Genomic DNA, 14,351 nt, shown 5'->3' with positions numbered 1-14,351 from the left:
TTTACATGAACAACATACACATCAATGTGTAATGTAATGTACTTTCAATTGTACAGTTCTTCTTCCCGGTTTGGGGTTCTACCCATCAGTACGTGGTGTGTTTTGATCTGCCGGATGACAACATGAACATTATCGACCACACCTTGGCTGAGTCCCACAACTCGTTCAACGCAAAGTATGGGAAAACACCCTCCCTTCTGGTACGTGTTTGAGGGTATTCAGTTACGATGCATTACATTCAGTAACCTGTGCATTATTTAGAGTTCTCACGCATCTTTTTTGGTATTTGGTGTAGAAAAAGTTTTTCGCTGACGCACTTGTGAAGTTGAAGGCTCAACAAAAGGCAACTTCAGGTCCGAAAATGTAAGACACATGTGGTGACAATGCCTTGGAGGAAAAACGACCCTCTCTATAGAGACGGGGGTCTACGTCATGCAGCATATGGAGACTTATTTCGGCGCGAAGGATAAAGATTGGCAGTGCGGATTCATCGCCAATGAGACAAAAAATCTGGAAATCTACAGAATAAAGATTGCAAACGCGCTGCTGACTTCTCCAAACAACTCCATAGGTGCCACCAACCAATCTAATGTCACAATGTTTTGGAAACAGAGGCCGCCTAGGTTCAACTTCGAGAAGTGGGTCGAAGAGTACGGGCCAGATTAATTGCAAGAGTAATCATTAGAAACGCTATTGACGTTTACTTTAAGACTGTTGTTTTTGGATAACTTATTTTGATTTGGTCAAAAGACGACTTGTTTTGAACCATACATATCACTTGATAACTGAAGCATATTTTGCTACTAGTGTGTGATGTCGTAAAGTAATAAAGGTTAAAATATTAACTAGATTTTGATGAACTGTTGCTTGGCATGTTATAGAATAATATAATGAACAAAGTAAGGACGACTTGTTGCTTGGCCTGCTATGGAATAATGGAATAAATAAATGGAGTAATGCACAGAATTTCATTATTAATGCACTGATCCGTCGATGTAATCTACACCAAGTTAAGTCATTGTGTGGTGTACTGTACATATTCATGAATGATAATGTACGTTAACAGGTTAGTAATGCAAGGCTATTATTCGATATGCAAGAAATGTTTGTAACTGAACTGTGTCCGAACAAAGTTAACGATTGTTAAACAAAAATGTACAAGTTTTGAACTTATAATGCACATTAACTATCGAAAAATGCAAATTTATTATGCATAAAATGTCGATAGCGGTGGAAATAATAAAACTAAGACAACAAAACAAATAATAAGACTGAACACAAAACGAAAACTAATTTATTAGGTACAAAACACCTCAACATTTCCTCTTGCCTTTACGAAGCTCTTTCTCCTTCGCAATCTCTTTAAGCATTGGACAGTTTCTAGAGTCGTGATGGCCCAACTCATCGCACGCCTTACAACGTCTAAGAGGCCTAGTAGCCTCCTTTATAGCCTTTTCTCTCTTTGAAATCAGTCGGCTCGCGGAGTTGCTAGCATGACCCTTGGTCTTTACAACATCCGGATGATGGACCTCTAATACTTCAGGCCTTAGCATTCCATAAAACTCTTCAATCATGCGCCTCTTTTCAAAGGCCGACGTTGGAGGAGTTCCAGCTTGAAGAGAATGTCCAAGTTCTTCCAAACCACCTACGAATGCACGAAGCACGTCAATGTCCGTCTCAAACCGTCGAAGAAAATCGTAGAAAAGCGATATCCCTTGATTTGAAACAGTCTGCCAATCGTCAACGGTGGACCTTGTATCTACGGTGGCATCAAACTGTCCATGTACAGTCTTGGCTAAAGGAGTCTTCATCCATCGGCTGTCGCAGTATTCTCTGGAATTTTTTCCACTTCATTGTTCCTGAACAGAAAAAAAAATGTGGTAGCACAAATATCCCTGCCTACCGAACAATTTGCAGTCACAAGAGTATGAATCGTCACTCTTATCGTGTCTCACAGAATACGAATTGCGTCGGCTATCCCCAAGCTTGTAGGTGTCAACCATATCTGTTGATGAAAAACCAAGTACACGGCATCTGTCATTACCATCAACAATTTCTTCTTGTATTTTCCTGAACATACTGTCTGTGTAAATCGTCGAAGCATGTTTCTCGAATGCCAACTTAGTGGCCAGTATTGGCACGACAGTAGCATTGTTGTAGTCCAGCTTTGTTCTAGCGTTCCGCTGAAATTCCAGAGCATTGTTGAAATTCAAGTATAATTCGGCAAGGTTCGCTCGGGGCTTCATAAAATTTTTGTAGAAGCTGTTCTCCAATTCAGATATGGACGTAGTCCTAATCATCGAACCGAGTGGGAAATCTCTGAAGTACGCCGGTATCCACATCTGTCTATACTCGTACAATGTGTTGAGCCAATTAACGTCTTCTAGCTCATAACGCTCAACCACTCCATTCCACTCCTCTTCGAATTCGTCTGGTTCAAGCAAGTCCGACTAAACGGAGGCATTGAATTCCTTTTTGAAATCTTCGTCCCTCAGCAACCTGCTTGGAACCTTGGCAGCCAACTTGTGCATTATATGCCACATACACCATCGGTGTCGAGTGCCTACAAGAACCTCTTGAATAGCTAATTTCATGCCCAAGTCTTGATCGGTTACGATCATTTTGGGTGCTACACCCATACCTTCGACGAAATGTTTGAACAACCAACCAAAGGCCCCTGTTTTCTTGTTGCACACCAACCCGGCAGTGAATGTTACAGGTTTCCCATGATTGTCCTTTCCCGTGAAAGGTGTGAAGATCATGCAATACCTGCGTTGCACACATGTATGCAGCATTAACATCATTAATTCTGAATAATGCATAAACAAGTAAGAATAATGTAAATGTATGGCTGTATAATGCACTTAGTAATGTACAAAAGATGAAATATAATGAACAATACAGATAATTGTAATGTATACCTGTTTGTGTTGTACGTGGAGTCAAACGCCACGATATCACCAAACATATGGTAGTTCTTCTTCATCAAACCATCGCACCAAAAGAGGGCAACCAACTGGTTAGCAGCATTAACTTCGTAGTGATATGTGAACGCATCAGACATTTCCTTCTTCTTCGCCATGTCGTTCAACACCATCTGCGCGTATCAAAACCAACAGCGCGGGCATATACATCGTAAAACACAAAAGCAAAATCTAGGGATTGGAACTTCTGACCAACCACAGGCTTCAATTGTGGAGAACATTCAGGTATAACGAACACTATACATAAAACCAAAACAACAAGCATATCAGAATTTATTTTCATTACATCATATAAACCATACATTACAGATAAGAAAGAATGCATTATACACTACTATTCGTACATTATATAACTCGAGAACTACAACACAGCAGCCGATAAATAAACTAATCACTAAACTCTAATACATGAGACTTGTCGCCTAAGCAAAATACTAAACCCTAGAGGATTAAATTAAACTAATACATGTATTCAAACAAAAGTATATGAAGTAATTGTTTAGTATCATTTGGTTTATACAGATAACGAACACTATACATAAAATCAAAACAACAAGCATATCAGAATTTAATTTCATTAAATCATATAAACCATACATTACAGATAAGAAAGAATGAACAAACTACTATTCATACATTAAATAAGTCGAGAACTACAACACAACAGCCGAGAAAAAAAAAAACACTAAACCCTAATACATGAGACTTGTCGCCTAAGAAAAATACTAAACCACATCCACCAATGACTGCTAAACCCTAGTGGATTAAATTAAACTAATACATGTATTCAAAGACAAGTATTGCACAAAACCCTAAGATTGTATAACAAATAAACAAAAATAGTTTAAACACTAAGTGTAGAACAAAACGTATAGAACAAAACATATGAGATTAATAATGAACATGTCAAGTATGTAAATTACCTTATTCCATTGTTGAAGAAAACGTGAAGGAATCGCGACTTCTACAATAAAACCGAATTTGTAAGAGGATAAAAACCAAAATCTGGATTTAAGAAGAAGTAGAAAATCGTATGTTCTTCAATGGAGAATATTAGGAGAATAAAAGATGGATGAGAAGAAAGATTAATTGTATCGTAGAAATAAACGTTGAAATCCTAAGATTGAGAAAATCAAGCTACTTACCATAACTGAATCAAATGTGTATGACAATTACACCCTTTTCGTTTTTTATATGAATAAAATTTAATTAATCAGGTTCTATTTTGGGCCATTAGATCTTTAAATTGAATGGCCAAGATTAAAAAGGAGAATAGAACATTAAACCAAAAAAAGATATGAATACATCCCAAGTTTACGGCACACACATTAAACATGATTGATCATTTAATATATGTACATAAATATACATATACTATATAATAAAGCATATCATACATATTTCTATATAAAATAATTACGAGGTAAGAGCAGAGGGTTATCAATACACCCCGATTCTAATTCTTTATCGAAATCAATCCATCACAGTATCGTCTTTTATATTAGAATCCTTAATATTTAATATAAACTTGATCCTTATAATTAAATCAATAGACACATAGGTCATATAAGAATATTATCCTTACAGTAACCCCCAAATAAATACCTAATATTCTTTCTTTATAATTAAACCAATAGACACATAGCATCCCGACCACATAGCATGCTAGGAAGGGACGTCCTAATTCGCTAGCACAACCCCTGAAGTAATGTCCAGATAGTGTTGTGTATGCGTGCACTTTTAAGTAAAGGTCAAACTTCTCATATCCAGAGAATTCGTTAGATCACAGGGTGTAGGAACTTAGGGAATCCTTGAAATCCTCGGTCGTTGGGCACACAATCCTTTTCTACTTCAAAACCCTCAACCCACAATACTAAGGCTAGTATAAGGAAGTAGGGATCGAATCCCACAGAGATGGAAACGTAAGAAGCATTGAGAGACTTTGGAAAAGGTTTTTGGCTGCTGCCACGCAACTTTGGGTTGAGAACTTAACTACTAGACTTGGGAAATGTAAATGATCTATTCTACCAGCTAGACCTAGGAAAACATAACGAAAGCATGCATGACGAAAACAGAGATGCAAACAGAACAACACTCCAGCGACGAAAATTAACAGACCTAGTGAATTACTTTTCCTTAAAATGCCTAGACAGATGAAGAACAGACCATTTCCTAAAATAGCAAAGGTACGAATGAAAAGGTACGAATGAAAAGCTGCAAATAACTAACTAAGGATTTAACTAACAACTAGCTTCATCTTCAACAACGATTCCCGATCACAAAATGTAGAAAACAGAGTAAACAACAAATCGAAACAGAGCATGTCGAATTAAACTATCAAATCACGATCAACTAAGAAAATAAAGCAAATCTACTACCATTAGACAAGGTAAATGAGAAAACAGAAGCTAAACTTCAAAACCCATGCAAAATTTTACAGATCTAAGCATCGGACACTTCATCCACTCCGGATCCAAGCCATCCACCACAAACCACAACAATTCCCATCTCCAATCACACCGATCCAACCGAAATCAACCGATCAACTACAATCCAACACAATTCACGACAGAAATTAAAAACAGAAAGCGATAAATTGTTTCTTCGCCTCTCGTAGAGACAGTGGTACACAACGATGATGCCAACTCCGATATGGTACCCCTAATGTGTGTGTAGAGTGTGAGAAGTGAGCTAAGAGCTAAAAATGTGGATGATGGATGCCCTCAGGCGTGTCGCGTGCTCTTATTTATAAGTGCGAAGTTGAGCTTCTAGATTCTTCTTTGAATTCTAGAATCTCCTCCGTCTGGAATCTTTTCCTTCCTTTTGGTCACTTTCCCTGCCTGACTCCTTCTCCTGGTAACTTCTTTCCTTCTTCCTGGATTGGCATTTTCCTCTACACACCTGGCTTACAAACCGTGTTAGACCCAAGAAATTGCTGAATTTAACCCCATAACCAATGCATGAAATTAGCCTTATCAGCCCCCAACCCTAACGCTCTCATAGGGGCCGTAGTCGGAGGCCAGGAGATAGACGACTCCTTTGCCAATGCTCGTGCCAACTCCTCCAAATCAGAGCCCACCACTTATATCTTGTCGCCGCTTGTTGGGTTATTGGCTTATTTTTCCCAGGCTGCCGCTCACTAGCTAATTCTATTCGTTTGTTGGTAAATCATTTGGTTATTGGCTTATTTTAAATAATCTTTAAAATTCTAAGTTAATAAAAACAACTACATGTGCATATACTTTATTTCTAAGTGGTACTCCCTCCGTTCCTTTTGTGCACTCATCTTGTAAAAATGATAATAAATAATTAAAGTGAATAGAATGTAAAGTAAAAAAGAGAATAATGTAAATAAGAGTGTTATCTAAATTATTCTCTTTCTTACTTTTTTATTTTGGTAATATTCTCTTTCTTACTTTACTATTTTTACACTTTAACTATTTATTATTTTTCCAAAATGAGTGTAGAAAATGAAATGACTCAACTACCGTAGAACAGAGGGAGTATCATTCAACGAAATAATAACAGTCGTTCTCATCCAATTGTTTTAATATCATATAGTATTGTCATCAAATGAAATAATAATAGTCATTCGCAATCAATCATTTTATTTTTAAATAATTCTTAAAATTCAAAGTTATATAAACGACTATATGTATATATACTTAATTTCTTAGTGTTATCATCTAACAAAATAATACTACTATTCCATATCCCATTAAAAATAAATTTTTTTTTTAATTATCCCACTGAAAATGACACATTTCCTATAATAAAAATAACATCATCTCTATATTTTTCTCTTTTACTTTATTCTTTCATTATTTAATTCACAAAAAACAATAATAGTACTACATAAAATCCCGTGACGGTTAGTATTTAATTGGACGGAGAGAATAATAATTATTCACATCCAATTATTTTGTTATTAAATTATAACTAAAATTTTAAGTTATATAAACGACTACAAGTATATACTCTTAATTTTCTAATACGATCATTCAATAAAATAATATTCTAAGTTACTTTTTAGTCTTTATTATACTCCTATATGTTTAAAATTGACATATAGTAACGCAGGGGAGTGATCAATTGCTAACTAATTAACAATCTCAAACTAAGACTAAATCTTAGCCATTAGATTAGAAGATCTAGTGGTTGAAATAATGCCACATGGATTATATTTTTAACAAAGAAAATTAATAAATAAAATTAGAGGGAATTAATGTCAATTCTCTCTCATTAAAATCATCTTAAAACTTTAAATTTACGTAACTCTCTCGATTTAAATTATTTTTTCGCAAAAAATATATCAAATTAAAGATAATTTTATAAGAATTCCAACGAGATCTCAATTGCATATGTTTCGACGACGTTCGGATGATGAAATTTGATATTTTTTATTTTATTTTTCGTAAATGTTGATAACCAGATTTTTATCAACAAATACATCAAAAAATCTCAATAAAACCATGTAAAAATCTCAATAAATATGTGTTGATATTTTCTTGTACTAGTGTTGATATTCTTATGTCATATTGTTGATATTTATAATACACTATGTTGATATAAAAAAACATTCACAAAAATTATCATATGATAACGTAATGACGATATTACCCTTTTGTTGATATTTTGTCTACTATTTATTGAGATTCGTAAGATTTAATCTCATTCACTCAATTTATAATCTAAGGATGAAGATTTGGTCTTGATTTTGGATTAGGGTGCTATAAGGATTAGAATATGACCCTAGTAATGCAATAACTAGGGGTGTCGAAACGGGTAGCGGGTATTGGGTACCCGCACACCCGACCCGATACCCGTCGGGTATTGGGTACCCGCTACCCGATGGAAACGGGTAACGGGTCGGGATCGGGTAATCATATTTTGGATTTTGCGGGTATCGGGTATACCCGATACCCGCTCGGGATACCCGATAATCCCGAAAATTACCCGATTAGTTTGATATTTGTAATTTTTAATATTAATAGTATAATTTTTAAATTATCTCGATCAGTGACTCACATTCAACATATGACTTTTTTTTGTCTTTTTTCCTCTATAAAGAATAAATCGTGTTTTTCAACATACAATTACCAATATTATATACTACTATACATTAGCATAAGTATTTTATTAATGTAAACAGTAGCATGTGCTACACACACATATTCAATATATATACAGTAGCCTATACAAATACTTATTAAATTATAAATTTTCAATGTTTAATGATTTGTGGATTTATTTTATGTGTTTTTAGGATGCATAAAAATACTTACATTATCATGGATGGCGATCAACAAGTTTGGAATATACAAATAATAAAAAAATGATTTACAAAAAAATCGGGTCGGGTCGGGTACCCGCCGTGTCGGATGCGGGATACCCGACTCGGGTATCGGGTAATACCCGACACAATGCGGGGCGGGTATCGGGACAACAATTTCGGCTGAAATCGGGTGCGAGTACCCGACTCGTCGGGTGCGGGTACCCGTTTCGACACCCCTAGCAATAACTAAAGATATGTTGGCGCTTGGTCCTTTTAAATTTTTGGTATTTTTCTTAAATTTGTACTATGTGACATTACTTCAAAATTGTAAAGTAACTTTTTTTGTTTTAAGATATGTAACTAAATTTGAATTTAACGATAATTTAGTGCTAAATATTAGTAGTATATTCATTTATTTAAAACATATGCATAGGGGCATGTTAGGGTGCCATCACCCCTTAAAATAACACCATATCAGCATTCCTAGTCAATCATTTATACACATGGACGAATAATAAGCTGCCACGTGGTAAAAAAAAATCTGAAAAAAGACGATCAGCAATTTGTTGATCTTTAGGGCATCCGCATCGCAGACGCGATGCTGTCTCGGTCTCGTCTCGACAGTCGAGACGGCATCGAGACAGCGTTGCGACGCTCGTCTCATCTCGACGAGACTAGGCATCTCGTCGCGCGGCGCGTGCTGGCAAGGCCGGCCTCGAGCTGGCGAGACGACGCGCGCTGGAGTATGGCGTGACGCCCAATCGCCGGCCCGCGAGTGGGCGTCGGAATTATGACGTAATTAATTTTTTTTTATAAATTCAAAAAATTCGAATTTAATAAAAAAAAAAAATTAAACGGTCAGAAGACCGTTGAATCAAACGGTCAATTTTTTAATTTTTTTTTTTAATTTTGTTTTATTATTCTATAAATATACTCCATACTCCATTCACCATTTTACACACAAACACTACTCTCATTCCTCTTCCATTCACTACACTCATCTATTCCTTTCTCTCAAATTGTTGAAAAAATATCCGGCGATGGAAACTCCGGCGGCTCCGGCGGCTCCGGCAGGCGGCGCTCCGCCGGGTTCGACGATTGGGCGAGCATGTACAACTTTTTGGGTACTCCCGGTTCGTCGCCGGGCACCCAAGCCTCGACCACTCCGCCGGTGTACCAAACACCACATTTTGATGTGGATGCTTACTATCGTCCCTCCCCCCAGAGGTACGGGCAATCGCCGGGATTATCCCAAATTTCGGAGAATTTTTTGCCGCCTGAACGCACTTTGCCCGACTGGCCAATAGGTGGAGGCTCCGGCTCCGGCTCCGGCAGGATCGGCCTCAGGATCGGCATCAATGCCGAGGAGGAAGAGGGCAACCACGAGGTTGTGGGGGACGACACCCGTCATCCATTCAGCCAAAAAGAGACGTTGGCTCTGTACGGCGGTTGGATTAGCGTCTCGTACGATCCTGTCGTCGGGAATCAACAAACCAACAAGTCTTTTTGGAAAAAAGTCACCGAAGTTTACAACGCACGAAGGCCGAAGAACACCTTTGCCCGCAACTTGAAGATGCTCCGCGGTCATTGGGACCGATGCCACAAAGATGTCAAAAAATTTTGCGCGATATATAGGGCAGAGGCGGCGAATTATCAAAGCGGAGCCAGTGGAGCCGACATTCTAAGAGCGGCGTTGCGGGTCTTCAAAAACGACGGCGGTAAAGATTTCAAGTTTGTCGATGTTTGGTCGTAAGTCCACCACCTTGAAAGGTGGGCTGGAGGTGTCGAGTCGGGCTCGAAACGCACGAAGCACACGGCGCGTGGCCACTACTCGTCTAGTGATGGTGGGGAAGGCAACACCTCACTTGAGGGCACGCCAACCGATGATGAGGGGGGTCTTCTTCCGGTTCACGGGTTCGGCCGCAAGGGACCAAGGCGGCGAAGGCGGCGAGAGCGAGAGGGAGAGGGAGGGGGAAGGGCCGCGGCGAATCAAGCCAGGCGGGCGAGGGCTCGGGCTCCGGCACAGGCACGGGAACACCCTAATATCCATGTACCTGATCGCCACGATGGCTGACCTTTCAAAAATGACTCCTGTCCAAGTTTCAGCCCATATGGACGGAATTGAGTATATGAAAGCTCAACTTGGTATAAGGAATCGATCTAACTTGGGTGCACCGCCGACTTCTGAGGGATGATGATTCGCCGACGGAGTAGTTTTTATAGTTTAATTTAGTGTATTTTAATTATGTATTTTTTTTATTTTTTAAGATTTTAAATTATGTATTTTTTTATTTTTTAGGCTTTTAAATTGTAATATTTATTTTATTTAATGAAGTGTGTTTTTATTAATTGAATTTGTTGGAAATAAAAATAAAAAATGAAATTGAATGAATAGTTAAGAGATGGTTAAGAGATGGAAGGATGCAGGTGCTGTTTTTTAGTTAAGAGATGAGCTGAAAAGTACAGTGGGACCCATGAATAGTTAAGAGATGAGACGGTTAAGAGACGGATAAGAGACAGAGATGCGGATGGCCTTATCCAGCAATTTTTCTTGTCCAGCAATATCCGACACACTATACAGCAATCTATAGATTGTTGTGCAGTGTTTGTAATATTGCTGTGTAGCGTTTATAATATTGCTATATAAGTGGTGTCACGGTGTCACTTTAAGAAGGATTGTCATTTTAACACAAACCCATGTGTATAAGCAACAATCTTGACTACCTAAATTTAAATTATCTTAGTTTATAAAATTTTCGTATATAAACGGCACGTCTTTATTAACTTATATGATCCACTTAGAAATATCAAATATGTAAACTTATTGGCACAGCGGTGAACTGTTTAAATTTCTCATTGTTGCTGCGGTCTTGAGATTCCTCAAAAGCGTTTTCATTTCCTGCTCCCTTACAATTTCAAATGGTTTTACTACTACTTTTTATCGGTACTATTTAATTCAATGTACTACTACTATAATGCAATGCCTATAATTTCTTTCTTATAAAGCTTAATTTTTTTATATATTTAACTTTATATACTGTACTACTTTTTTATTTTCTAATGCATTTATTTTTCTAAAATTGCTTTCTTCTTTTTTAATGCTTATATTTATTTGATTTTTATCAATTCTCAATTATTTTGTAAAGGATTTTAATTCTTTTCTAAATCATTAGTAATATTTTTATCTTTTTGTTTCTAATACATATTTTATAAATTAAATAAATTTCATTTTAGACAACGGAAGTCATTCAAGTAGTAATACTAAAATATAATCTGTTTTTATAGATAATGAAATTCTTTATTGAAAAAAATTATGACGTACATTAAAAAGAAGATAGAAGATCGGTTATGAATCTCCAAGTCGGTATAATTATTTATCGTACCTCCATACCAAAAATTCTGGATCCGCCACTGCTTATATGTAGCTAGTATAACTTACTCCATATGATAATTGTTGAAAAGTAAATTGCGGAAAATAAAAGATACTAAGCTTTATCGATTAAACTTGAATGATTCTCTATTAACGGTTACCCAACCTTTTATACGCTGTAAGTCTAATTATATATGAAAAATATTCTAATTCCTCAAGTATCTTCTTTGATTTGATTTTCCATGATCTTTAATTGAAGAGTAAAGGTCAAAATTGATCATGAACATATGATCATTTTACATTTTTGGCCATAAACATTATCTTTTGGATTTTGTGGTCCTTAACATATGAAAATTTGATCATTTTGGTCCATTTCCGTTAAAAATTAACTGACAACGGATTTAATTACGATTTTGTCCAAATTTAAGTTTTAATTCTGGTTTTTTATTCCTTAATTAAAAACTCTCACTATTATTAAAAATATTCTTTTAAATATAATTAGAAATTAGAGGAAGGAAGAAGATGGATTCATTTCAAAAATCATTCTTTGTTGCAAATCCACATTATCAATTTTTGAGGATTACTAATTAATTATTAAGCTGATGAAAATGCTGACCAGGAATCCTTCTGATGGCGGCCCATTCTTGGCGCACGGCGCGGAAGTCTTTCGGCGGCGCTCTGACCACGGCGGCGACGGCGGCGGTGAATGATGAAGACTCGAAGGAGTAATCCGGGCCAGCATTCATTCCATCGGGCCTTTTCACACTTTTCCAGATCTTCCATTTTTTGCTTTTTCCACTAATCTTTTCCTGTTTTTTTCAAGATTGCAAAAGATTTCATCTTTTTTAGATAAATTAAAGAACTGCAACACTCACACAATTAGATAAATAAACAAGTTACAAATCTAAACAAAATGAAAAAAAGGTTTCATCTTTTTCTTTTAGCAGAAAATGGGACCAAAATTTGAGCAGGGAATGCACGTGAAAAGATCGAATTTTTATATTATAAACTGAAATTTGGATCTTACATTGTCATCTTTATTTTGTTTCTTAATCCCTATCAAGGCTTTGACCCATTTTCCAGAAGCCCCCATTTCTTGCTCCTGGTCGCGAAGAGAAGGAAGAAAAGATCGCAATGTGAAAAATAAGAACCCTAATTGTAATTTCTAATTATATTTAAAAGAATATTTTTAATAATAGTTAGGGTTTTTAATTAAGGAATAAAAAACAGTATTAAAACATAAATTTGGTCAAAATCGGAATTAAATTTGTTGACCGTTAGTTTTTAACGGAAATGTTGACGGAGGACTAAAATGATCAAATTTTCATATGTTCAGGACCACAAAATCCAAAAGATAATGTTTATGCCCAAAAACGTAAAATGACCATATGTTCAGGACCAATTTTGACATTTAATCTTAATTGAATTATCTCTTCATTTCTTGTTCTCCAATTAATTAATCTTTCATTAAATTATCTCTTCATTTCTTGTTCTCCAATTAATTGATCTTTCCATTCTAGCAATAGTTGATAATTGAGAAGACCGGTCCTCATACGTATGACGTTTCAACCCACCGACAACCAAGGGCCAAGACAGATAAGAAATACTTAGTAAAAAATAATAAGCAATTAAAGAAATATTAATGACATTATACTCCATAAAATCATAGTGCATATCTAGTGTTAATGTGGAGTTGGAATGAACCATAAGGTTGGTGCAAGCCCCCTGGATATCTGAGAAGGATAGTAGATGGAAGATAGTTTGGTATCCACATGATTAAAGATGCCAATATCATGGCATTCGTCTCCTGTCAAATAGTCGACGAAATATATGGAATCGGGTGTCAAGTTGAAGTCCGCCGCGGGAAGCGCAAAAGAGTTGTTGCATCCGACAAACATTGCCAAACCATCCAATGAACCCTCCATTTTGGTGAGTATCATCGACTTCATAGACGTTGAAACTAAGGGTTTTGTGTGGGTAGTCGATAGATTTCAAGTAGGATCCGATAGGTTTCATGTAGGATCCGTCGCGGCCGACACCCCTTTCCAAGGCATGACGTATCACTAGAAATAGGCGGTCGGAATGGTCGTCCATGACCAGATACTGGGGGCAATAGAATCCAGTGTAGTCAACCGCCTTCTTCTCATCCTCATCACCATACAAGGGATTATTAGATTGGAGGTCCCAGCAGTCGAGTCAAAGTTTAAGCAGAAGAGGCGTTTGTGGCTGGTGGAGTAGGCTATATCCAGGTATTGGAGGTGGTTGCACACGGGGAGCCAGGTGCTGCTGTTGTGGCCGGGGCCGGGGAAGTAGAGCGCAATGCGGGTGTTGTAGGTATTGATGGCGCGGCAGTCGTGGGTACATCCCAAGTGTATTACCTGGCCTTGTGCCGGCGCGTCCTTCTTGATGCTAATCACTTTCTTCTCTCCAAGGCTGTACAACTTATGATACATATGCCTCGGCCGAGAATTTGGGTGGTGCTAGCATCAGCCATGGCTCGGGTGGTGGTGGTGCTCATCATCCTATGCGACTAATTCCAATTCCAATTCCAATTCCAATTCCAATTTATATTCCGGCTGCCACCACGGAGTATAAATTGAAGACTCATTTTCATCAACATCGGCATTTCAATAATATTGCTCAAGCTCTAATTTATATAGGAAGAAGATTAAATTGAAGAATAGGAGAGATTCATCCCAATCTTACAATATAGGAAGACTAA

General features: G+C 37.0%; 1 protein-coding gene across 1 annotated transcript; it reads right to left on the bottom strand.

The window, feature by feature from the left end:
* Window positions 1-1,313: 1,313 nt before the first annotated feature.
* Window positions 1,314-3,097, bottom strand: LOC125221303 (protein FAR-RED IMPAIRED RESPONSE 1-like). The gene is made up of 4 exons (XM_048123424.1): window positions 2,922-3,097; window positions 2,642-2,769; window positions 1,963-2,431; window positions 1,314-1,833 (listed from the first exon to the last, which is right to left on the bottom strand). The coding sequence occupies exons 1-4, from the start codon at window positions 3,095-3,097 to the stop codon at window positions 1,314-1,316; spliced, it is 1,293 nt and encodes a 430-aa protein (XP_047979381.1).
* Between the last annotated feature and the right edge of the window lie 11,254 nt (window positions 3,098-14,351).

Source organism: Salvia hispanica, chromosome 4 (genome assembly GCF_023119035.1).
Source record: "Salvia hispanica cultivar TCC Black 2014 chromosome 4, UniMelb_Shisp_WGS_1.0, whole genome shotgun sequence".
Taxonomy (NCBI): domain Eukaryota; kingdom Viridiplantae; phylum Streptophyta; class Magnoliopsida; order Lamiales; family Lamiaceae; genus Salvia; species Salvia hispanica.
The sequence above is the reverse complement of the archived record's forward strand: the minus strand, read 5'-3'. Positions and strand labels throughout refer to the sequence as shown.

Bases quoted from the DNA above. Each gene is read 5' to 3' on its own strand.
- LOC125221303 (XM_048123424.1), bottom strand. From the start codon at position 3,097: ATGGTGTTGAACGACATGGCGAAGAAGAAGGAAATGTCTGATGCGTTC. The intron at 2,770-2,921 runs GTATACATTACA...TGTGCAACGCAG, and splicing joins TCCACGTACAACACAAACAG to GTATTGCATGATCTTCACAC. The intron at 2,432-2,641 runs GTATGGGTGTAG...TGCTTGAACCAG, and splicing joins GTTCAAACATTTCGTCGAAG to ACGAATTCGAAGAGGAGTGG.